At 43.6% G+C, this 25,000-nt stretch overlaps 3 protein-coding genes across 3 annotated transcripts in view; 1 reads left to right on the top strand and 2 right to left on the bottom strand.

Moving 5' to 3' along the window:
* Positions 1–5,855: 5,855 nt before the first annotated feature.
* On the bottom strand, positions 5,856–10,131 carry LOC145396578 (uncharacterized). Its single transcript, XM_080269952.1, has 3 exons — positions 9,569–10,131; positions 9,297–9,476; positions 5,856–7,386 (listed from the first exon to the last, which is right to left on the bottom strand). The coding sequence occupies exons 1-3, from the start codon at positions 10,129–10,131 to the stop codon at positions 5,856–5,858; spliced, it is 2,274 nt and encodes a 757-aa protein (XP_080126078.1).
* A 2,251-nt stretch (positions 10,132–12,382) lies between these two features.
* LOC145396577 (A disintegrin and metalloproteinase with thrombospondin motifs like) lies at positions 12,383–13,864 on the top strand. Its single transcript, XM_080269951.1, has one exon. It carries the CDS (start codon positions 12,383–12,385, stop codon positions 13,862–13,864), a length of 1,482 nt encoding a protein of 493 aa, XP_080126077.1.
* An 11,010-nt stretch (positions 13,865–24,874) lies between these two features.
* LOC145396575 (A disintegrin and metalloproteinase with thrombospondin motifs like) overlaps positions 24,875–25,000 on the bottom strand; it is a 1,470-nt gene continuing 1,344 nt past the window's right edge. Inside the window, exon 1 of the mRNA XM_080269950.1 lies at positions 24,875–25,000. This exon is cut by the window's right edge and continues 1,344 nt beyond it. Within this exon, the coding sequence (XP_080126076.1) occupies positions 24,875–25,000 (126 nt within the window).

The following is a 25,000-nucleotide window of genomic DNA, read 5'->3' as shown; positions in this document are numbered from 1 at the left end:
GGCCTCTTCCTCAGCATCATCAATTTACCCACTATAATTGATACCCCAGGCCTCTTCCTCAGCATCATCAATTAACCCACTATAATTGACACCCCAGGCCTCTTCCTCAGCATCATCAATTTACCCACTATAATTGATACCCCAGGCCTCTTCCTCAGCATCATCAATTAACCCACTATAATTGACACCCCAGGCCTTTACCTCAGCATCATCAATTAACCTACTTATATATTCACCCTTAAATTTGCTAACTGAAAAATTTATCGACTTCATTGCAACTACTGCCCCCTTTCCTCACGACAGGTCTCCATCTATGTGCCCAACCTTAAACCTGGTATTGAAAACTAATCGACTTCTTTGTAACTTTTCCCCCCTTTCCTCACGACAGGTTACCACTTATAGACCGAAACGTAAACGTGTTACTGAAAATTAATTGATATTTGGACCCTTTCCTTACGACAGGTCTCCACTTGCCTAAACAGCTTTAAACTTGTTACTGAAAAATTGGTCGACTTCTTTGTAACTTTTGGCCCCTTTCCTCACAACAGGTCACCACTTATATGTTCCACCTTATTTCTGTAACTGAGAAATGAATCGAGTTCTTTGCAACAGTTGGCCCCTTTCAATACGACAGGTCTCCCATTAAGTGCACATTCCTCTCTGACTGTGGGAAGAAAAATAAATGAATTAAATAAATACATAAATAAATCTCATAATAAAGGCTTACTAATGTTTATAGTTACCTTTAAAGGAGAAATTTTAGGTTTAAAGGGACTGATGGATTAAATTTTAGGATTACTATGGAAAAAAATCCCAAGTGTTACAATCAAGAAATAAATAAATCTCTTCAAATGATGTTTCTCTTTTATTCATGCTCTCACCTGCGATTTGTTTATATTGTCAAAGAGCCACGTGTGTGTGAATGAGGTTATAAAGGCTACATTGAACACTCCTAGTTTGAAAAGCCTCTCCCAAGATGAAAGAAATCGTCCTTGAACACTCCTAGTTTGAAAAGCCTCTCCCAAGATGAAAGAAATCGTCCTGTGCTAGCAATAAATAAATAAATAAATGGATAAAGATATAGAAAGAGATAGATAAATAACTACAGGCTGTGGGAACCGACCAGCCTCATACACAGGCCCATGATTCGAATCCAAAATAGACCAGTAGAATTTCCATGATGCGAATCCAGAATACACCCAAAGGCTTTTCACGATAGTTTTATTGTGTTTTGCAGGGAGGTGGAGTAATGTTTATGTTGCTGTGTGTGTGTGTGTGTGTGTGTGTGTGTGTGTGTGTGTGTGTGTGTGTGTGTGTGTGTGTGTGTGTGTGTGTGTGTGTGTGTGTGTGTGTGTGTGTGCACGCATTTCAGTAAGTCTGTGCTTCCTTCTGTGTACGTGTCAGTCTGTCTACCTCTCAATTCTTCCCTTTACATCCTCTCTCTCTCTCTCTCTCTCACCTCAGGCCATTCGCTCAGCCAGCCTCCAATTTCCTGTATTGTATATGATCGCGTCATTACATTACCAGAGTCAAGTCTTATATGTCTTTAGCACATCTAAAAAGAGGTGAGGGAGGGAAGGAAGGAAGGAAGGAAGGAAGGAAGGAAAGGAAGGAAAGAAGGAAGGAGAAGGAGGGAAGGAAGGAGAGGGAGGAAAGGAAGGAAGGAAAGGATGAGTGAGATGGAAGAAGAGAAAGATTTGGATAGAAAAGTAGAGACTATAATGAGGCAAAAGAGAGGGGTATAGAAAAAAGGTGGGAAGGGAGAGGAAAGAGGGAATGGAAGGAAAATCATGAAGAGGAATGAGAATGAAAGAAGGATGTAGAAGGGAGAGGAAGGAGAATGTGAAAGGGAAAGGAAGAGGGAAGTGCAAGGGAGATGACGGAAGAAATGAAAAGGAGAAGGAAGAAGTGGAAGGGAGTGGAAGGAGGAGGTAGAAAGGGAGATAAAGGAGAAAAGCAAGGGAGAGAAGAAAGGCTTAGAGGAAATGGGAAGGACTGGGGGCACTAGGTTGAAAAAAACAAAAACATGCGTGTTAAGTTTGCCTCCCTCATACAAACTCGTCCTCCAAACACACACACACACACACACACACACACACACACACACACACACACACACACACACACACACACACACACACACACACACACACACACACACACACACACACACACACACACACACACACACACACCAACTGCTCTCTCTGGTCTCACTGATACAGTCTCGAGATATCCTAGGGAGGTAATGAAGTAGAGACTGTCATTAGCAGGGTGTCAGAGGGCATTAGTGTCACCCTGGCACCCTCACACTCTGGCACCCTCACACCCTGCCTGGCACCCTCATCACATCTCACCTTCACACCTTGGCACCCTCATTCCCTGGCATCCATACACACTAGCACCCTAACTCCCTGGCACCCTGGCACCCTGACACCCTTACACCCTGACACTCTCACTTTGGAGTGGGGGAGAGTAGTGGTGGTGACAGAGACTTTTGGAGTGGGGGGAGGGAGTAGTAGTAGTAGTGGTGGAGGGAGTAGTAGTGGTCACCTTGAATACACCTTGGGATTAAGCGTTGGGGATGACACAGATATAGCAAAGTTAGGTTAGTTTAGGTTAGGATTAAATAAGAAGGCGTTACACCACATACAGAGTTAGCTGTAGTACCAAGGACCGTATGCTTAAATCCAAAATTGATAGGTGGGATGCGGACCCTAAAATTCTGAAGTTAATTTCTGAAGTAGGTGGCAATGATGAGACGTACCTGGCCTTCCCAAATGGTTGCTGGCTGCGTTCTGTAGTATGGGATGCAGGCTAACCATGTCAAATAACCAGAGACGTACCATTAACTTAAGCGTATGTCCTTAAGAAGTAAAAAGTAGTGCAGTAAGAATGTGGTTATTGCTTCCGTGTAGATGTTAAAGATATCCTTTGCAATGAACTGTTTCACTCATTATTTATTAATTTATTTATTGTTGTAAGAGCCTTCAGTTCTGCCGATTGCTTACCTGAGGGTGATGGACACAGGAAACCTTTTACATAGCTCACATTATAGTTTCATTAGCATCTTAAAATCAACAACAGATTGCCTTTTTAAGAACTTATGATGTTGGAGGCACGGCTTGGTTTATATGTGTGTATTATATAACAATGTTTTTCGACTTAAGCGTATCTCACACTCCAGTTAAGTTTCCCTCTTATATAAGCCATCTCACTCACTCACTCACTCACTCATGCATATCCCCACCCCCACACACGAGAGAAACAGTCTTCCTTTGTCTCTCCAATGTACTCAACATACTCTGACCTTTAGCGGGTGGTATTTATGTGGGCCGCCAGTAAATGATTTAACGCTCTATCCTTGCCTCACTCTCTCCTCTCCATTATTCAGCTCACCCTTTGCTTCTGTCCCACTCATCTCTGCCGCCTCTCTAGCCATCATGAGTGGGGTTCTGTCTACGCCTTAATACAGGAGGGAGTGGGTACCTACGAATCGCCTCCATGTCATTCTGTCCCCCGCTATCTAACCTCATCCCTAAATCTCATTCTCAGTCTTCTCCTTCACCATCAGGCTTTACTTTCTCCAACTCACACCACCCTCACTCACAGTCTTCCTCACCCCATCTCCTCATCTCATCCTCTGTCTTCCCCTTTCCTCCCGCTTCCTCTTCGCTATCAGGTTGCCCTTTCCCCAACTCATAATTTCCCTTAGTCATATACCCCCTCATTCCATCCCTCCATCTCCTGCTTGGTTCTCCCCTTCCCCTCCATTCTCTATTTCTTCCACATGGCCGAACCAACTCAGGGTGCCTCTCTTAATGCTTTCCAATATAATTAAGATAAATTCCTTGTTACTATTTTTGTGGAAGAAAAAAATAGAAAGATATATTCTGCATTCTTCTTTCCTTATCCTTCCTGTTTTGTTGTCGCCGTGGCGCCAAGTTCATCTGAAGCCGTGAAATCAGTGGACTGCAGGCTACTGTTGCTCTTCTGCAGTCCAGTCTTCCTTTGGAGGGACAGGGAGGAGACGAAGGGACGTTTGTATTGCTGAGCAGCTCCAAAGCCCGGCTATATCGGTGCCACCACGTGAAGGCCTCCCTCTCCAGCACCACATAAAGGGGTGTAATTCTTGAAAATATTTACAACAGATTCCGTGTCGTTATATTTACTGTACTTAGGCACAACTACAGATATGAAAATTTTCCTCTTTCCTCTCCTTATCGTTCCCGTGGCGCTGGACATGGGCGCCTTCGTGCAGTGGCACTGACACAGCTGGGTGACTCCACCACCTGGTTATGCAAACACCCCTCAACTCCCTCCCTATCCCTTGAAAGGAGGATGCTGGGCTGCATGAAGGGGCAACCTAAATCTGCTGTCTATTGGGTTCACATTTCAGATGAACCTGGGGTCACAACTACTATTATTGTCGCTACTACTACTACTACTACTACTGCTACTACTACTATTACTACTACTACCTCTACTACTACTACTACCTCTACTACTACTGCTACTATTACCTTTCCTGTGAAACAAATATAAACCTACGATAAGTTGCCTTTTATAAACTAAGATCCATCTTATAGTGAGGAGAAAAAAAGACGCAGGAAGAACTTTGCTCTCTCGTTGCCCTTCGAGGGAAAACAAATCACAGTAACGATGGGAAGTGTCGTAAGTGTCTGTGTGAATCAGGCCCCTGTGTCATATTCATAAACCCTCCTCAGTTAAAATTTCGTATACATGATCCACATATGACTCTCTTCGTCCACTCTGCAGGGCGATTTCTCGTGTATTGCGGGGACGGCTTACGTGATCAAAGCCAGTTGCATCATTTACTAATTTCCTACCCTCACTACCACACCCACGCCCAAACCAGCAGACTGAGCCGTTTCCATAACACACGGGATAACGCCAGGTGTGTTAATAATGGAGCGAAGTTTACGGACCACCCTGTAATAATATCATTGCTCCCGTAGGAGTTAAAATCGTTTGTTTATGAAGGTCGTTCGTATATTGCGCCTTCCTGCCTTGTGTGTTGTGGGGACGGCTGAATTTGCTGGTGTGAGAATATATTGAATGGTTTATGAAATTACTATGTAATCTCTGGAATAAAAGATGCAAACACTGTATAGAATAAAAAGGGTTTTGAGAAGGAGAAAATGATGAGGAGGAGACACTAGTAACGCTAAGCCGTCCCCGCAACACACGAGAACCGAGATGAGTAATATATGGACCATTCTGTATTTTTATCGTAACTTAAACAGCAATCAAACACACCATTGCTTCCTCCCTCCAGCCTCAAAAAGAAAGAAAAAAAAATGCATATAAGATCGTTTGCCTATACTGATATAGCTACGAAACACATCAGAAGCGAACAAGAGTGAATACCAAGGCAATAAAACACGGCAAAATAAAAATGCTTTATGATAAAATTTAACTTGTGTGAAGATATGTTCGTTGAGTAATTAGTTTTTTCAACCTCTCAGCCAAGGGATGTCTTATATGCCTTGTTTTTGCTATCTTGTGATACTTGCGAACTGGGGATTAGATATAGCGTTAATTAACCCATTCAGTACGAGAGGCCTTCCATTACTTGAGTGAAGTTGTCTGGAAGTGGCAAGGATAAACTTATATATGACGTCACTGGACTGAAGGAGTTACACTCAGGTTTCAGGCATCTTATTTTAACGCTTTTGCATCCTTTGACTACGAGTAACATAGGGTAGGGAATTGAGTTCTGCATGCTAAAATTTATTTTCACTCAAAATAATATGCACTACAGAGTGAGAAACAGAAAGAGTGAATTATTCAACGAGAGGCGTATATAGTTTCCAAGAACGGAAGATCTGGTTTCACTGACAAGCACCATCGGTGCAGGCACCACCATTCCTGCAGGGGGAACCTTCAGATGCAGGACGGCCAGTCCTCTGCGTGTAGGTGTAGATGTACCTGCCCTCCCGCTGCTGCCACTGGCACTCCAGCTGCACACACAGGGAGTCATCACTCACTGACTTGGAAGCGTAGGCATCACCCTTGCCAGTGGCCTTCTGGCACTGCTTGTCCAGTGACAGAACCTGTCCGGGCAGCTTGGAAGACAAAGGGATTTTGGAACCAACCGAGGTGCTTCTCAGGCAGGCAGCATCAGAGGACGAGATGTACTCCTTCATGAGGCTCTGTGAGCAGGATGAGAAGAAGAGTTTGTTGCGGTTTCCAGTGACATAACTCATAATGCAGCCCAGGTCCCAGGAGCAAGCCTCAGCACCGTCCTTGCCGTCATGGGGGGAACCCAAGTTATGAGCCAGTTCATGGGCTGCCGTCATAACACCGTTGTAGTAGACGCCCATGTCCTCACCCATGCCAGTGTTGAAGGATCGCTTGTTGCCAGAAGCCACCACACAGGCTGCTCCCCTCCATGCAATACCAGCCAAACCCTTCTCAATCAGACCATTCTCAACGTCAGCCATGTCCTTTCCGGTCATGAGGTAAGCGATATCGTAAGCTGGGAGACTTTCTTTGTTCTGATACAGCCAGTCACTGATAGAACCGAGGGTGTTCTCTCCATGGATATAGTTCTTTGTCAGGACGTTGTCATTGATATAGGGTTCATCAGCGGAGTTGCGGACGATGAGAGCACCAGCGAGCACCACCTGAACTTTGGGGTCACTCATGGTGGCAAACCTGTGGTTAACAGCATTATAGAAGATGCCGAGGTAGTTCTTGATGTTGGAGTCTGAGCCGAGGGCAGAGGCCAGGGTGCTGTCAACGATGACGTAGAGTTCTGGTGTGACGCTGACCACACCTCGGGGAGTGTTGGAGGCCTTGTGTTTGCTGCGGAGGTTGTGAGGCAGCTCTAGGTAGTCTGAGATGTAACGTGAAGGGTCCGCCGGGTACTGGGGATCAGCCGGGTACTGGCGGATGGCCTGGTGTCCTCCGTCAGCAGAAGGCTTGATGGACAGAGTGGGTGTGAGCAGTCCCTCGACGCTACTGCCGTCCACACTGACGATAGCACCTGTGTCTGGGTCATGATAGATGGCGGAGAGGTCGTTGTCAGTGACCTCCACCTCCTGCAGCACCAGACGACCATGGTGGTCCCTGGTGGTCGTCTGCAGCTTGAAGCTGGCAGCGAAGGGTGAAGGAGCCGGCTTGAGGGTAAGTGTGTGTTGCTGGCTGAAGGCGTCCACTTGAAGGTGGAGAGGGTGGTGAGGGGAGCGAGGGGCGGCCAGGCGCACACTGGCTGGGGAACTTTCGAGTGTCATGTAAGCGTGGCTGAGACTGGCCACCCAGCATACCAGGAGCCACACCTGTGTTCCACACTTCATGCTGATGATGGTGTTTTCAGTGACTGACTGGATGATCGATGAACGTCGTCTTTGCCTTTTATAGCTAAAAAAATTCACACGGCAAAAAGAAAAGTTGAAGGGTGATGTCTAACCGAAAGAGGAAATTTCTTTTGACTTTCTTTTCAGAGCTACTGTTCAAACAGTTACTCCTTTGACTTATAATGGCGATTGAAGCTAACATAATTATGTTAACCATTCAGAAACATTTCCGTCCAATATAATTATGTGGTTAGGCCTACAATTTCTTTTGAGAAAATCTCTTCTGTAGCACTGAATCATATTCCAATTTCATCTATAAATAACTGCACCGTACTTCAGTTTGAGAAGGAAGCCAAAAACATCGAAAACTCAAGGATGATTTAATTTTTTTGTGTTCATATATGCCTCTGACAAAATACATAGCGCTCCTCGCCCTCTTTTAATCTTCGAAAGAACATTGCACTGTCAAAGCGAAGAATCTTATACATCCCAGTGATCAGTGGAACTTTACTATATTCTTTTTACTCTTGCCTGAAAAAAAAAAAAAAAATGCAAGCTCTGTCTCCTGAATGCCGAGTTGCTCTAAGAGACTGACCCTAAAATATGGTATCAATCATGAAGACGTGCTCTGGAAAGAATGCAGAGGCGGAGCACTGTCTTCTGCCAGTAAGCTAGTGAAGTAAGGAAAGGACGAAAATTTGGGCCAAGTTAAGGTGAAACAACTATAGTCAAATGCAGCCATAGTAGGTAAGGTCACCATCACGAGGTACTTCTCAAAGGTGAAAAAAAAAATGAAAAAACAAATACGGTAATAGCAACAGCGACCCGAGAAAGCAAAACTGTACTGAAGGAGTGATTGGAGATTGTGTCAACCCTTTTCGCACGTTATATTTTTGAAATATATAAAACTGGAGGTAGATGGAGTAATATTGAAAAGGTTATTGACGAATATTGATAAAATCTACGTTGATCCCCCCATTGTTATTCCCTTTTCACTCTAATTTGGCCTAAAATTGTTACATCTAAATATTGAATGCGAAGTTGTACCCAGCTCTTACTATCTGAATATAATGCTGAGTTGTAACAAGAGATTAACACATGAATATATGCTAGTAACGAAGAAGTGCTACGGAAAGAATGTATAGCCATAATATAGCCTTATTTTGCCCCTGAGTTACGTGAAATAAGCTGCAACAGGACGAAAATCTGGGCCAAGTTGAGGGGAAAGAACTGTAGGCCATCCTTCTAAGCTGAGTGAAATGTCTGTCAGTAGCAAAGACAAAAAATATATATTAAAAAATTGCATCGACAAGGTTAAGCAATATTTACGATAAACACAATTCAACAGCCATTAATATTATCATGAACCATTTCGCATTTAACAGTTGTATATATGAACTGTTTTTTAGGATCATATATTTTGTGAAATTCAGGCTCCTATGACTCACCCTCAGCTGAATAAAATCGTCTGCAATAGAATACTTCAGGTGTCCCGATCATGTGAAGACTAATTATACCTTATTAAAGATCTTAGGCTCGTGTGACTTAAAGAGCTATGCTTGAACCTTAAACAGCATAGTGAAGAGCAAAACCCTAATCTTTGACGGTCATATATGGAACGCCTGTGGTTATTGCGTATAGTCAGCCTGCATCTCATACTACACAGTGCAGTTAGCAACCATATAGGAAGGCCAGGTACGTTCCATCACTGTCAAATTCTTCAAAAATCATCATCAAAATTTTCGGGTCTGCATCCCTACTTCTCGTTTTCAGGTTTAAGCCCACGACCCTAACTCCTCTCGGAATAAAATCATCTGAAGCACTACAGATGAGGCGACCATGCAAAGATAAAAGGATGAAGTATTACAGAAACACAATAAAGGAGAATTTAAGCTGAAAGAGTATACACCAGTTCAGGACCCTCGCCTCACTTTCACTATGCAAATCGGATTACCATTTTGTGCCCAGACTGACTGCAGATTAACACCCGAGAGGAGGACGGTATGGTCATTTAACGCTGAGAATCGAGTCAGATCGTGGCTCAGCATGGGGTGTGAGAGCATAGGGATGTGAGCTGAACACAGGGGTGTTAGTTGGGCATAGAGGTGTGAGTTGAGAACAGGGGTGTGAAATCTGGGCTTTGGGGTGTAAGAGCTGAGCACAGGAGTGTGAGAGCTGAGCATAGAAGAGAAAACTAAGAGCAGATGTGTGAGAGTTGAGCGTAAGGGAGTGAACTGATCACTGACGTGTAACGGCTGAGCATAGGGGTGTAAAAATTGACCATATGGGTGTGAGAGTTGAGCATAGGGGTGTGCAAGTTGAGTATAAGGTTGTGAGAGTTGAACACAAGGGTGTGAGGGTTGGGCACAGGAGTGTGTGAGTTGAGCATAGGGGTGTGCAAGTTGAGCATAGGGGTGTGCGAGTTGAGCACAGGGGTGTAAGAGTTGAGCATAGGGGTGTAAGAGTTGAGCATACGGGTGTAAGAGTTGAACACAAAGGTGTGAGGGTTGGGCACAAAGGTGCAAGAGCTGACCATAGGGGTGTGAGAGTTCAGCATAAGGGTGTGAGAATTGAGCACAAGAGTGTGAGAACTGAGCATAGAAATGAGAGTTGAGCACAGGGGAGCGAGAGCTGAGTACAACAGTGTGAGAGCTGAGCATAGTGGCACGAGAGCTGAGTGTAGGGGGTGAGAGTTGAGCACAGGAGGGTGAGAGTTTGGCATAGGGGTGTGACAGCTGAGCATTGGCGTTTGAGAACTGAACATAAAGGTGTGAGTGGTAGGTTTGTCTTGCTGTGGTCCCAGGCTCATCTATAAGGTGAACCTGGACTTAAAGCTTCAACGGCTCGTCTTCTGCAGTTCACCATCCTCTTCTGAGGGGACAGGGAGAGAATTGAGGGACGGGTGCATCTGAAACGCGAACCCCCTGGACTGCAGGCCTCAGTTACACTTCAGCGGCCCACCAACCTTCTTTGGGAGATCGGGAGAGAGTTGAGGGACGTTTGTACATCCGGGCAGTGGAGCCGCACGGTTATATCGGTGTCACCAAATGAAGGAGCCCCTCTTCAGCACCAACATAGGCGTGTGGGCTCTCGGTTCACTTGCTCAAAAAGAATGGGTGAAAACTTCGCGTGAGGCAATATGGCACAAAAGATTATGGCCACTGGGAAATATTCGATGATATCATTTCATGCTGGCAAACCTGATTTCATGATGCAATAGATCTCTTGCTTGTGACGTTTCCTACACTCTTTTTACACATATTTGGCCAAGATTTTCGTCCTTATGCGGCTTACTTCACTCAGCTTGATAGTAAAATAAAGCAGTACTACGGCTCTATATCCATTTCGATAGTATTTCACGTAGCTCGATTCTAGAGACAGCACTGTGGCTCTATATCCCTTCTCATAACATTTCACGTAGTTTGATAATACAATAAGATAATATTTTGGCTTTGTATAATTTTCCATAGGACTTCTTCGTGGACAGCAACATATTCCAATGTCCAGCCACATAATCATGTATCACTGTATGGCACCAAAACGAACTAGAGCTGCCCACACACACGCAAAGCTACCAAGTTAAAAGGTTGCCCCGGAGATCATTATTTCTTTTTGCTCTAACTTGCTCTAAATTTGCCATCACGCTATCTTGCACGCTGATCTGTAACGACAGATTAACACTAGCGTATGGTGCTAGTCACGAAGAGGTGGTATGGAAGAGATGTAGAGCTGTAACACTGTTTTCTACTGCCGTTTAGCTGCAAGAAATGAGCTGCAAAGTGAAAATCTAGACCAAGTTATGAGAAAATGGGCACATTATCTCTCAATGCAGGTTTCAACTTCTCGCTGGTAGTTGCGTACTCAGAAAATACGGGTCGTGAGTGTATTGTTCTTTACGTGAAACTATGATCCGTATACTTCAACCTGAAATCGCTCACCCTCATCTTTTAAATTACATATATATTTTTTTTGCATTACACGATGATATGGAACGTTCGTGGCTTTCCCGTATGGTTGCTGACTCCTTTCTGTAATATGGGATGCCGGATAATCATAACTAGTAACCACAGGTGTTCCATAAATGACCTTCTGTAATGACGGGCTTGCATACTGACTTTGCAAAATAAGGCTTAAGCATACAACTTTATACCATGTAATTATAAACGCCAATTATTCCACACAGCATTTTAAGACCGGTTGTGAATATTGCTTTCTTTTCGAATTTTGTAGTTTTCTTACGTCAGGCATCTTAAATACAGGGTAGCGCTCCACCAGAAACTCACGTGACAGTATCTTACGTGTTGCAAGGACGGCCCAGTCTGCTAGTGTGGGCGTGGCTGTGACAGATGGAACAGGAAATGAGTAAATGATACAGGGTTTCACGTGACAGTTTCTTATGATTTGCGAGGACGGCTCAGTCTGCTAGTGCGGGCGTGGTTGTGAAAGCTGGAGTACAAAATAAGTAGATGATGCAGGGTAGATACTCATAACACTGACTGGGCCGTCCCTACAACACATAAGAGACAGCCGGGTAGCTTTTGAGTGAGTTTTTATGCAGTATATGGGCCACGCTGTAGATTTATAAAACTTTCATGAGACAGTCGGAACCCTTGCAACCTTATGTATGTCAAAAAATGAAACACACATATGTGAACACAAATTTTTGGCTAATTGCGACAATGACAAAGATTAGCAGGGCGAGTAAATATTTCCCTTCCCGCTCGAAAACATCTTTCATACCTAAAAATTAAACATCAGCAAAGATACTAAAGGAGTAAAATTCAAGGTGCAGAATATTAAAAAAGCTTAACCATAACACCATTTGAACTTTCCACTTAGTATACTCTGTTTACTCGGTACTTATCGTATAGGTCAAATCAATCACGGGAAGAGCTTTTCATTAAATCCTTCAAATTATCGTAAATTTATTTAGTGAGATTTGAAAAAAGAAAATTATGTTCATATTTACCGTAGCTCGGTTTAGGGTAGTGGCAGTGTGGCGTATAAAAGAAGGGGTCTCCATTCAGAAATCACCCAGTTAGTAACCTACCATCATCAGGATGAGGTGTGGAACATGGGTATGTCTCCTGGTGTGCTGGGTGGCCGGTCTCAGCCACGCCCACATCACACTCGAGAGTTCCCCAGCCAGTGTGCGCCTGGCTGCGCCTCGCTCCCCTCACTACCCTCTTCACCTTCAAGTGGACGCCTTCAACCAGAAACACCAACTCACCCTCAAGCCGGCTCCCTCACCGTTTGCTACCAACTTCAAGCTACAGACAACCACCAGGGACCACCAGGGTCGTCTGCTGCTCGAGGAGGTGGAGGTCGCTGACAACGACCTCTCCACCATCTATCACGACCCAGACACAGGTGCTGTCGTCAGTGTGGACGGCAGTAGCGTCGAGGGACTGCTCACACCCACCCTGTCCATCAAGCCTTCTGCTGACGGACACCAGGCCATCCGCCAGTACCCGGCTGATCCCCAGTACCCGGCTGATCCCCAGTACCCGGCGGACCCTTCACGTTACATCTCAGACTACCTAGAGCTGCCTCACAACCTCCGCAGCAAACACAAGGCCTCCAACACTCCCCGAGGTGTGGTCAGCGTCACACCAGAACTCTACGTCATCGTTGACAGCACCCTGGCCTCTGCCCTCGGCTCAGACTCCAACATCAAGAACTACCTCGGCATCTTCTATAATGCTGTTAACCACAGGTTTGCCACCATGAGTGACCCCAAAGTTCAGGTGGTGCTCGCTGGTGCTCTCATCGTCCGCAACTCCGCTGATGAACCCTATATCAATGACAACGTCCTCACAAAGAACTATATCCATGGAGAGAACACCCTCGGTTCTATCAGTGACTGGCTGTATCAGAACAAAGAAAGTCTCCCAGCTTACGATATCGCTTACCTCATGACCGGAAAGGACATGGCTGACGTTGAGAATGGTCTGATTGAGAAGGGTTTGGCTGGTATTGCATGGAGGGGAGCAGCCTGTGTGGTGGCTTCTGGCAACAAACGATCCTTCAACACTGGCATGGGTGAGGACATGGGCGTCTACTACAACGGTGTTATGACGGCAGCCCATGAACTGGCTCATAACTTGGGTTCCCCCCATGACGGCAAGGACGGTGCTGAGGCTTGCTCCTGGGACCTGGGCTACATCATGAGTTATGTCACTGGAAACCGCAACAAACTCTTCTTCTCATCCTGCTCACAGAGCCTCATGAAGGAGTACATCTCGTCCTCTGATGCTGCCTGCCTGAGAAGCACCTCGGTTGGTTCCAAAATCCCTTTGTCTTCCAAGCTGCCCGGACAGGTTCTGTCACTGGACAAGCAGTGCCAGAAAGCCACTGGCAAGGGTGATGCCTACGCTTCCAAGTCAGTGAGTGATGACTCCCTGTGTGTGCAGCTGGAGTGCCAGTGGCAGCAGCGGGAGGGCAGGTACATCTACACCTACACGCAGAGGACTGGCCGTCCTGCATCTGAAGGTTCCCCCTGCAGGAATGGTGGTGCCTGCACCGACGGTGTTTGTCAGTGACAATGAGAACCTGATCACCTGGCCTTATGAACTGATGTTATATTATACTGAATAATGCCCTTATATATATCTAATGTCCCCTTTTTTTAAATATAATCTACTGAATGATTGTCCTAACAAAACAAATTTACGGTACTGAATCCGACTGATGAATAAAATGGTCCCAAGCATACAAGTATTAATTTACCTCTTTCTTTACGCTTTATGTCCATTATTCGCTACTGAACATAAACACTATCCCAGTGAATGCTACGAAAATCCAGAAAACTCCCATAGTATAAATCGGCGACACTACCTTTTTCTTTTTAATTTCTGGTTTATAATGAAGTTCTTTCTGATCACCGTGTGGAATATTCTGTATTTATGTTATGAAACTATGCTCCACCAGACGTGGATCTAACACAGCAATAATGCTTATTAACATGTATGAATCATTCATTTATACTTAGAGTAATATATATATATATATATATATATATATATATATATATATATATATATATATATATATATATATATAAGAATAGAATACATAAAACTGGAAGCTGTTTCAACTATTCAGAGACTGAGTTTATACAATATATATACTGAGGACTCAGAGTGAAGCAGGAAAACCAGTTAATGCAATTGCACATCAGAGTCATGGGTTAATTCGTGTAGCTTTAGGACATTTTTGTACACCCACACAGCCAACAGCCTGGAATGTATAATGCTTTTGTCATTGTGCGCACGCAATTTTATTTTAAAAGCACTCCGTCAATAGTTCAGGTTACATGGCAATGGCAAAGTATGACCCGTGTGTGTGTGTGTGTGTGTGTGTGTGTGTGTGTGTGTGTGTGTGTGTGTGTGTGTGTGTGTGTGTGTGTGTGTGTGTGTGTGTGTGTGTGTGTGTGTGTGTGTGTGTGTGTGTGTGATCAAGACGGTGTGATCAGGATGGATAGAACGGCCTCCTGGAAGTCAGAGGAGCCAGCGTTCGTGTCATCATATCTGTTACAAACTACCTATAACATCTTAATCTGATTTTAATAAAATTTGCTGGATGAGTTAAAAGTCAGCCAAGGTGTTTACTTGCTTTTCCTGAAAACAAAGATAAAGGTCAAAGTTACATGGCGAGGTCAGCTTAAACAGTTTTTATCTCACTTAAACCTAAAATTGTAGAAAGGGTTAATGAAGGGATTTGATTTTGAGATCACTCTGCAAAAGGTCAAAGTCACATGGCAAGGCAAAATGCTAGACTGTATAATATAAGGTTTTCATTCAGCATGTCTCGTAGCCGTAGCCGAGGCGTTTCCCAAAAAATGTTAGATTGTAGGGGTTGTAAGAGCAGAGATTTTTCAAGTTGGTCTTGTCGTGGATGGCAGGAGAAATATAAAGATGAGTCTCGAGTTTGAGTGCAGTTTTACTCTCAGAAGGAAGTTATCTTGACAAAAGCAGTACTAAGGTGAGAGCGGTTTATGCTGGCTAACTTCGTGCCCTCTACTCCTGCCTTTTCCACCGTGCCTCTTCTCTCTCCTGTCGCGTCCTAACCCCTTCTCCCCTGGCTCTCCAATTTCCCCTGTATATTACTAGCTGGGTCATGTTTGTGGGCACGTGTGGTGATTTCCACACCTGTGGCGTTGTCCATCAGGCGTCATATTGTGCTGTATGCGAAATTCCCCAGCCAGAATCTGCACTGCTGTTTCCTCCAGCTTTCTCGAGTTTAGCCACGACTGTCTTCAAACCTCTATATTACGTATTAACAGCATATATGTCACTAGCAATTATGTAGTGTGTTATGATATTATAGTGACTTGACATCTGGACCAAACTTTGTGACGCTAAGGGTCAGGTGAGAATGAAAAGATTAGATTTCGAGAACAACTGGTCATAGGACATGGGAGGTTATTGTTGGAGATGTTTTTGATGAAAAAAAAAAAATCATATTTTATCTAAATCAGATTTTTACAAATTCAAATAGGATTTTTTTTTTTTTTAAGCCAACCGGTTAACTGTCACGCTCCGACGTAGTCAACACCACCACCACCCACAACAACAGTGACAAAAATATCGCACACCAGGGGTACGATGGGTGTGAAAATGAGCGAGTTTTGTAGGACACACAGGAATCAATTAACCCGGTTCCTTAAAAGACACAGCACCCTGAACGTAAACGTTTGTGGGATTCTGAGTCGTAATAAATACCAAGGATAATTAATGTACACATAATCACAGGCTGGTCCATGTATCACAATTCATCGCCCATGTTTCAGAATGAGATGTGCGGTAAGATGGCTGATACTTTTATTGATGGGTATATATTGTTTGTTGCACACATGTCAATCAACACAATGGCATGCAATGAAAGATTTAACAGATTCCAAACATGCATTGAATTCAGCTGCTACATGGCTACGTGGAAAAGCCATTGTTACGGTGAAAATTAACTCTTTTGTATATATCTAACTTAATCATCGTACTTTCTAATTGATTTAATCCCAGTTCCATGCATACTAGTCAACAAATAACAGCATGTAATGAAAACAATTAACTCTCTCTCTCTCTCTCTCTCTCTCTCTCTCTCTCTCTTTCTCTCTCTCTCTCTCTCTCTCTCTCTCTCTCTCTCTACTTTGTCACTTTCTTTTTCTAATGTGTATTTGTAATTATAATGAGTTACTTATCTTAAAACACTAACAACACTAAAACACTGAAGTCAACTAAAACTAAGCAGGCATAATACAACACACTCTACAGTATTACAAAATACATTACAATTTACCGAGCACGAACACACTCAGCTTGCAGTGCAGATATTTCATCGTTAATTCCTTTCTGAAATTAAGGCAGTTCACACACACACACACACACACACACACACACACACACACACACACACACACACACACACACACACACACACACACACACACACGTTAAGTAAAACATAATATCCGTTCTCTGCTAGCGCAAATGTAATAGTAGTAGTAGCAGTAGTCGCAGTAATAGTAGTAGTAGTAGTAGTAGTAGTAGTAGTAGTAACAATAGTAGTAACAGTAGTAGTAGTATTAGCTACTGTTACTACTACTACTGTACTACTACTACTACTGTTACTACTACTGATGATTATGATGATGCCAAATGAAAGTTAATATGAGACTTCCTATAGCCTGGTAATGGTAAATGTCTCTATTTTCAAAGAATTTCGAGTTATAGCCCCCTGAGTATCCATGACCTTGAGTTTGACCTTTCAAGGTCACTTACAGTCAAAGGTCAAGGTACCAGTTAAAAACCCACATGGAATTTCCTATTTGGTGATAATAGTAATTATTTCTATCTTCAACCAGTTTCGAGTTATAGTCCCCTAAATATACGTGACCTTGAGTTTGACCTTTCAGGGTCACTCAGGGTCAAGGGTCTTGGTGCCAAATGAAAGCCCATAAGGGAGCGTCTCCTGCAGTCCAGCATCCTCCTTTTGGGGATGGAGGGGGGGTATTGAGGGACGTTTGTATAATCGGGCAGTGGAGCCGCCCAATTATATCGATGCAACCACGTGAAGGCACTACTGAAAAGGGGTAGAAAGAGGAATACAAAGAGGGACCCAGCTTACACCACTCAACAGACCCGGCGGACGATGAGAGGGGTATGAGAGACGCCAGCAAGATCGACAAGGAGAGAGCTACGCAACGAAGACCCTACAAAAATGAGTTCTAGCTGCGCCTTCATCTCCTTATCTAACCTGGTCCGAAACATTCTCCTGCCCAGCATCTGCTCTGCATCTCAGTCTATCAGTGGGTTTAAGAAAGAATTTGCTCGCGATGCTGTTATTTATCGCAGGGAGATGGATTATTGTTTACGTCCGCATCTGCATAAGCGGTATAGCGTTAACTTGCTGCCTCCAGAGTAAGCATCCTAAGTGAGGCTGTGATAGGCTTCTCTCTCTCTGTCTCTGTCTGTCTGTCTGTCTTTCTCTTATTTTTACTTCCCCTATTTTCCTTATCCTCTCCTTTATCGTTCTCTGCAAAATCCGTCCCTATTACTTTATTTCACCTCTGCTTCCATGTTATTCATCATTATTTCTATTCCTATCAAAGTCTTACGTTTCAGAAGCTCATTTTCACTTTCATCTGAGGTAAATTTCTCCGTGTGGGATTGTTCATGGTTCTTCCCCTTCCTTGGTTACTTTTCCTTGCTTCCTTGACCCACGCTTCATCCCCATCCACAGGTGGGAAAGAGGTCAGCATGATGATGATGATGATGATAGTGATGATGATAAAGGTGATGGTGATGGCTGTGGTGGTAGTAGTGGTGGTGGTAGTGGTGGTGGTGGTGGTGGTGGTGATGACAGATGATGATTATGATGATGATGATGATGACGATAATGGTGATGATGATGATAATGACTGATAACGATAATGGTGATGATAAAGGTGATGGTGAGGGCTATGATGGTAGTGGTGGTGGTGATACTAATGATGATAATGATAATAGTGGTGATGGTGATAATGATGATGATGAGGATTATGATGATGGACAAAATTGTATATATATTCACCTCGTTTTTTGTGTCCCTCAGGTGGCTGGGTTGACTGCAATATGTAACAAACTTCCTAACGAATTTCGGCCAAAGTTAAGAAGAGTTTGGAAGTTGTAATCGCGAACTCTAACTTTTGATGAGGATTCGGTGACCCAACAACCTCAAAAAAAGAAAAAAAACAACAACAACCCCCACACTTAGAGAGAGAGAGAGAGAGAGAGAGAGAAAGGACAATAATCTTTCTCGCACCCTACCCAGACTGAGGCTTCTTTGGTAATTTGGGACATGGTAGTTATATAATTACTTTCCTTCTTTTACCTTAAGTTGGCCCAGATTTTCGTTCTGTTGCAGCATACGTACCTCAGTGGCAGAAAAAGAGGGCTCTGCATCCGTCCCACAGCACTTCTTCGTGACTAACATCATAAGTATTAATCTACTCTCACAACTCTCAGCACTCAGTATGAAGATGGCAATTTTAGGTCAAACTAGCGTAAGAGTATACCGATAGTTATAATAATTTCCACAGACACAGGGAATAAGGAAAGTACAATGCCGTATACTCTTGATGGGCTCTGATGCCAAGGAGTGGTACAATATTACTCTTTTCCAAATGTACAACACTGTTCATTTTCCCTATAATAAAATTGCCATCTTTCCGCCTTGAATGTTTAGCTGTAACATGTAGACACTCTAGATTATGGTGCTAGTCATGAAGAAGCGCCATGGAAAATAGCCATGGTAGTAGTATTGTCTTATTCTGACAACGAGCTACGAGATACAGGGTGCGAAAGGACGAAAATCACCGCCAAGTTAAAGTAAACGAGCTATAGTACGGAAGGGGGAAAAAAAAGGCAACTAAATAGTAACAGACAATTACATATGACCCTCTTGGATGTGTAGGGGCCCGAGGCTAGGCTGTCTTAGTTTGGTATATTTAAGGGTAAGTGGTCAGGCCACCTCCCATGATGGCATTACTTTACCGAAAACCCTTCATTCACCTCTCGGGGATCGACCCTATGTAAGGCCGCCACTCCGAATGGGACGTTCTAACCATTATGCCACTAAAAGCAGTGTTTACTACTCGAATTCTTCCCGCTCCTTCTGGCACCTTGCCAAAAACGTTTCTAACACTTTACCTCATCATCCTTCCCTCCGCTTCTCTACTCTGATGGCTCTGTAGCTATTTCTTCTACTGATAAAGCAGATCTCTTCACTCAGACTTTCTCCTCCAATTCCACCTTAGACGATTCCGGAGCTGTTCCTCCATCACTTCCCCCCTCTGACTTCCTCATGGCTGACATTAAAATTTCCTCAGCTGATGTATTTTCTGCCATCACTGGCCTCAATACTAACAAGGCATATGGGCCTGATGGAGTCCCTCCTGTTGTTCTCAAGAACTGTGCTTCTGTGCTTAAACCCTGCCTAGGTAAACTCTTTCGCCTTTATCTGTCAACTTGTACCTTACCTTCTTGCTGGAAGTTTGCTCTCATTCAGCCAGTCCCAAAGAAGGGTGACCATTCCCATCCCTCTAACTATTGTCCAATTGCTTTAACATCCTGTATCTCAAAAGTTTTCGAGTCAATTCTTAATAGAAAAATTTTAAGGCATCTTTCCTATCACAACCTTCTTTCTGATCGTCAGTATGGGTTCCATCAGGGACGCTCCACTGGTGATCTTCTCACCTATCTTTCAGACTCCTGGTCATCCTCTTTTCGGGACTTTGGCGAAAGCTTTGCCATTGCACTTGACATCTCAAAGGCTTTCGATCGAGTCTGACATAACTCTTTAATTTCCAAACTGCCCTCCTACGGTTTCTATCCTTCTATCTGTGCCTTCATCACTAGCTTCCTTTCTGGTCGTTCTATAGCCGCTGTTGTAGACGGCCATCGTTCTTCTCCTAGATCTATCAACAGTGGTGTTCCTCAGGGCTCTGTCCTATCACCAACTCTCTTCCTTTTATTCATCAATGACCTAAGCTGTACATCTAACCCTATCCACTCATACGCTGATGACTCCACCCTTTACCTTTCCATTCGGTTCCCGCAACGCTCATCTCAGCAGTTACTTCAACAAACAAGGGATGAGGCTATGGCACACCTAATGTCTGACTTGGCTCGTATCTCTGACTGGGGTAAAAATAATCTGGTTGTTTTTAATGCATCTAAGACTCAGTTCTTACACCTATCAACCCAACAAAATCTTCCACAGGTATACCCACTAATGTTTAATAATATTCAGCTTAATCCTGCATCATCCTTGAACATGCTTGGGGTTTCATTTACTCGGGACTTATCTTGGAAAGATCATATTACATCTCTTGTAAAATCTGCTTCCAAGAAATTAGGTGTGCTAAGCCAACTCCGTTCCTTCTTTACCCCTGCACAATTGTTGACTCTATACAGGGGTTTTATCCGCCCCTGTGTGGAGTACAACTCACATGTGTGGGGAGGCTTCCCACATACAGCTCTTCTCAATAGGGTGGAGTCAAAGGCTTTTCGTCTCATTAACTCTCCTCATCTTACTGACTCCCTTCAACCTCTGTCTCTTCGCCACACAGTTGCATCTTTATCTCTTTTCTATCGCTACTTTAATGGTCACTGCTCCTCTGAACTGTCTGCATGCATTCCTCCACCTCTACGACGGGCGCGTAGCACCTGTCTAGCAGCAAACTCTCATCCCTTTTCTGTCCAACTCTCTAATGCAAGAGTTAACCGTTACTCCCAGTCCTTCATTTATGCAACAGGTCAACTCTGGAACTGTCTCCCTCTGTCTGTATTTCCTGCTGCCTATGATCTCCAGTCTTTCAAACGCAGTGTGTCCAGGCATCTCGAAAAGATCGGATCTTGAATTTGGCTCTCTTGTGTATTTTGTTTTTCTCTTGGAGGGAACTGTTATTGCGGGCTCATGGCCTTTGGTTCCTTCTTCCTCGCATAAAGAAAAAAAAAAATGACCAAGTGCTCCACTGCCTGGTCATACAAGTCCTTCAGATCCATCCCCATACCTCTAAGGGATGATGGTGGACTGTAGGATAAGGGTAACTTCAGCCTGCACTCCACTGGGTTCACAAGTAGATGAGCCTGGGGATGCAGCTACTGCTACTAGCCTACTATGATCTGAGGATACGACTGAGGGTGTTAATAGTCAAGGATTATTCAGGTATTATTTCAGAATAAAAACTATGCGGCTTACACATTTTAGTGTCAGGAGAGTAAAACTGTGATCTGTATATTAAAGACAATTAGCTCTATCACAAGATTTTTTGATGCTACCAGGGAACTACAGGGCGTTTATCAGCCAGAATGTGGACTGAAAACCTTTGTATCATTGAAAGTGTTTGGGAATGTCATTATACTTTAAATTCGCGTCAGAATTGGTTCACAACTCTCATTATTCGAATATGCTGCTGTTTCTCCCTCTATTCTTTTCTCTTTTCGTCCTTCACTTGGAAAGGGACGCCTTCACGTAGTGGCATAGATATAACCACATGGCTCCACCGCCTGGTTATATGTACAAAGATCCATTAACTTCCCCCCCTAACCCCCGAGAGGAGAAGGGTGGACTGGAGGAGACGGGCGCCTTCAGTCATCAGTCCACCGGGTTCACACTTAAATAATCTTGTGGATGCATAGACTAAAATCCTTCACCAAAAACACGTCCAGATCATTCTTATTCCAGCGGAGAACATGGTGATGGCAGTTTTGACTCTCCTTATTTTGACTGAAGAGTACACGAAACAAGTACAAAAATGCTTGATGAGGAAGCTTCAGGTCCCCTCCCCCTCCCCGTTAATGCTTCTGATGTGATGTGGTATGGGAGGGTGTTTTCGTGTGGTGTGGTGTGGTGTGGTGCGGTGTGGTGTGGTGTTGTGCGGTGTGGTGTGGTGTGGTGTGGTGTGGTGTGGTGTGGTGTTTGGTGTAGTGTGGTGTGGTGTGGTGTGGTGTTTTGTGGTGAGGTGTAGTGTAGTGTAGTGTACTGTGATGTGGTGTGGTGTGGCTTCCCTAAAGTTGCTAAAGTCTACGGAAGTGAAACAGACCTCGAGTACGAAAATCATTAGCAGGGACAGACGGACAGAACTACTCCTAGAGATGCTCCTGTATCTAAATATGCTGGCGACGAGGCGAGGCCAGAAATAGTAAAAAAAGAAAAAAAAAAGTCTATTCCTTATTTGGGTAATGAATCTCTCTCTCTGTTTCTGTCTGTCTCCGTCTGTCTGTCTCTGTCTGTCTGTCTGTCTGTCTGTCTCTCTCTCTCTCTCTCAGTAATCTTTTCAGTAGTATGATATTCTTCATTTTTTAACTTCCGCCACATAACTTTATCTAACTAAACACTTTAACCCATGGATGTCTCTTTATAACTGCACCACCATCAGACAATTATATATATATATATATATATATATATATATATATATATATATATATATATATATATATATATATATACTGTAGTTTAAGGTAAATGTCGTATAGTTAAAGAGCTAATGAAGGCTGTCTCTAAGAACTGCAGATCGAAAAGTCTCTCCTATGCTGAATAAAATCGTCTGGTAGATGAATAACAAGAAAAGTGCACGGTCTGAAGTGATTAAGAGGGATTTTTTTGGTTAATGAGATTTAACCCCTTTAATCTCATGATGCAATTTTAGTTTATTTTTGCTAGACGATTTTGCTTAGCTTAGAAGAGAGGGATTAAACTGGTGTCTGTTAATTTTCCCTAAACTGCATAAACCGTCTGAAGGTGCTAAAACTATGCTAAAAATAATACATCGTTGGTTCGAAGGGATATGCACCAAACACCTGAGTTCTTTTATAACGAACCAATTCACTTTATTACAGACCCGCGAGAGGATCGACGTACTCCGGCAAAGGATGAGGGGGGAGGTGGCCGGGATGGTAATGGATCAAAGGGTTGGGGTTGGATTAAGAGTGAGGGAGAGAGCAGACAGGAACAGGGAAGGAGGGTTCTGAGTATTTCGTTCTCTGATTTAGCACTGAACTAGCCACCAATCTCGATGGCGTAGTTTTAGGTACTTGTAGTGAGATAGGAAACTTGATTATGGATCATTAAGCTCAGCCAGGATTAAGTAGTGAGACGTAGTGTCAACGGGGTGTGTTATAGCACTCTCGGGTTATATGGTTTATTGCACAAAGTTATAAAAGAGATGAACTACAATTTAGTAGAGCGTGATACTAACGTCGGACCTTCTCATCAGCCTTCTCTCCCCTTTCTCTCTCTAACCCCCTTCTGCTCTGAAGGGATTCTCTCCGACATTATATAGAGCGTTGGGAGGATGTGTATCGTAAATTTCCTATCACGTGAACTAACTGGCTAGGGCTGGTTACTCCATGTGTTTTGGATACGTCATGAAATTCTTGTTCGTCTGGCCTACGAGGAAGTTTGAGATACATCGTATGGCTTAAGAATTCATGATGGTCTGGGACAACAAGGATTGCGGATATGTGAATTGACATTCCTGGTTCGTCTAGGCAAGGGGATGTGTTCACTAACTCTTCCTGGAGGACTCAGACATAACTACCTGTTCTACATATTGTTCTATATATTATCTATAGCCCGACGCCCTAATCCCGCAAAGGGTGGCCGCAGACAAAACGCCTCCAAGTCACTCTGTCACCCACCATTTGACTCCCCTCCCCCCAACTCACCCCCCCCTCCCTCATATACCTCTCAACTCCATCCCTCCACCTCATGCTCGGTCTACCCCTCCCTCTCCCTCCCTCCACCTCACCTACATACACCCTCTTAGTCAGTCTTTCATTCTCCATCCTCTCCACATATTGTTACCTATAGCTATATACAGTGGTTACATATCGTATTGTGTTATATTATGCCTACAGGAGGTGGCCGGGATGGTAATGGATCAAAGGGTTGGGGCTGGATTAAGGGTGAGGGAGAGAGCAGATAGGAACAGGGAAGGAGAGTTCTGAGTATTTCATTCTCTGATTTAGCACTGAACAAGACCGCCTTTCATTTCCACCATCTTCGGGCACGATAAACAAGTTTCCATCTTCTTTCTCTCATTCAGTTGATATTTGTTAAGGATTAAACGATCTTACACTTCTGAATAACTTTTTCACACCTTTTCTTCAGCTAATGTATTTGACTACTTTAGATTTATCACATAATTACTTAACCTGGAGCCATTCATAGCACATGTAAAGTACTTATGATAAATGTATAAAAGTTATTTCCATACGATATTTCTTTTTCAGTGAAGTGATATATTCGCTGCATTGTCTACCACCAATAATTCTTCAAACATCAGAGTATTGTCATCAAGGATTATTAATGGAATCCTCTCAATAAAATATTTGTCGATAACAGAATTAATGGAAATTAAGAAAATAAGTAAAGTTAAAAGGTTAATAAAATAGAAAATACATGCTGTTATTTATTCGTTACCTCTAAAGGAAACTGAATATGTCCGGAAGACACATATAATATGTAATCAGTTTCTGGAAGTCAAGTCATCAACTAGTTTGGCTTCACAGACACATACCATCGATGCAGGCGCCACCATTCCTGCAGGGGGAACCTTCAAAAGCAGGATGGCCAGTTCTATAGATGTGGGTGATGTTGACCATGTACATCTGCTCCAGCCACTGGCACTC

Source organism: Coenobita brevimanus, chromosome 38 (assembly GCF_032717465.1).
Source record: "Coenobita brevimanus isolate Jiangsu-jjx chromosome 38, ASM3271746v2, whole genome shotgun sequence".
Taxonomy (NCBI): domain Eukaryota; kingdom Metazoa; phylum Arthropoda; class Malacostraca; order Decapoda; family Coenobitidae; genus Coenobita; species Coenobita brevimanus.
Note: the sequence above shows the minus strand (reverse complement) of the source record. Positions and strands in the feature narration are given on the sequence as shown.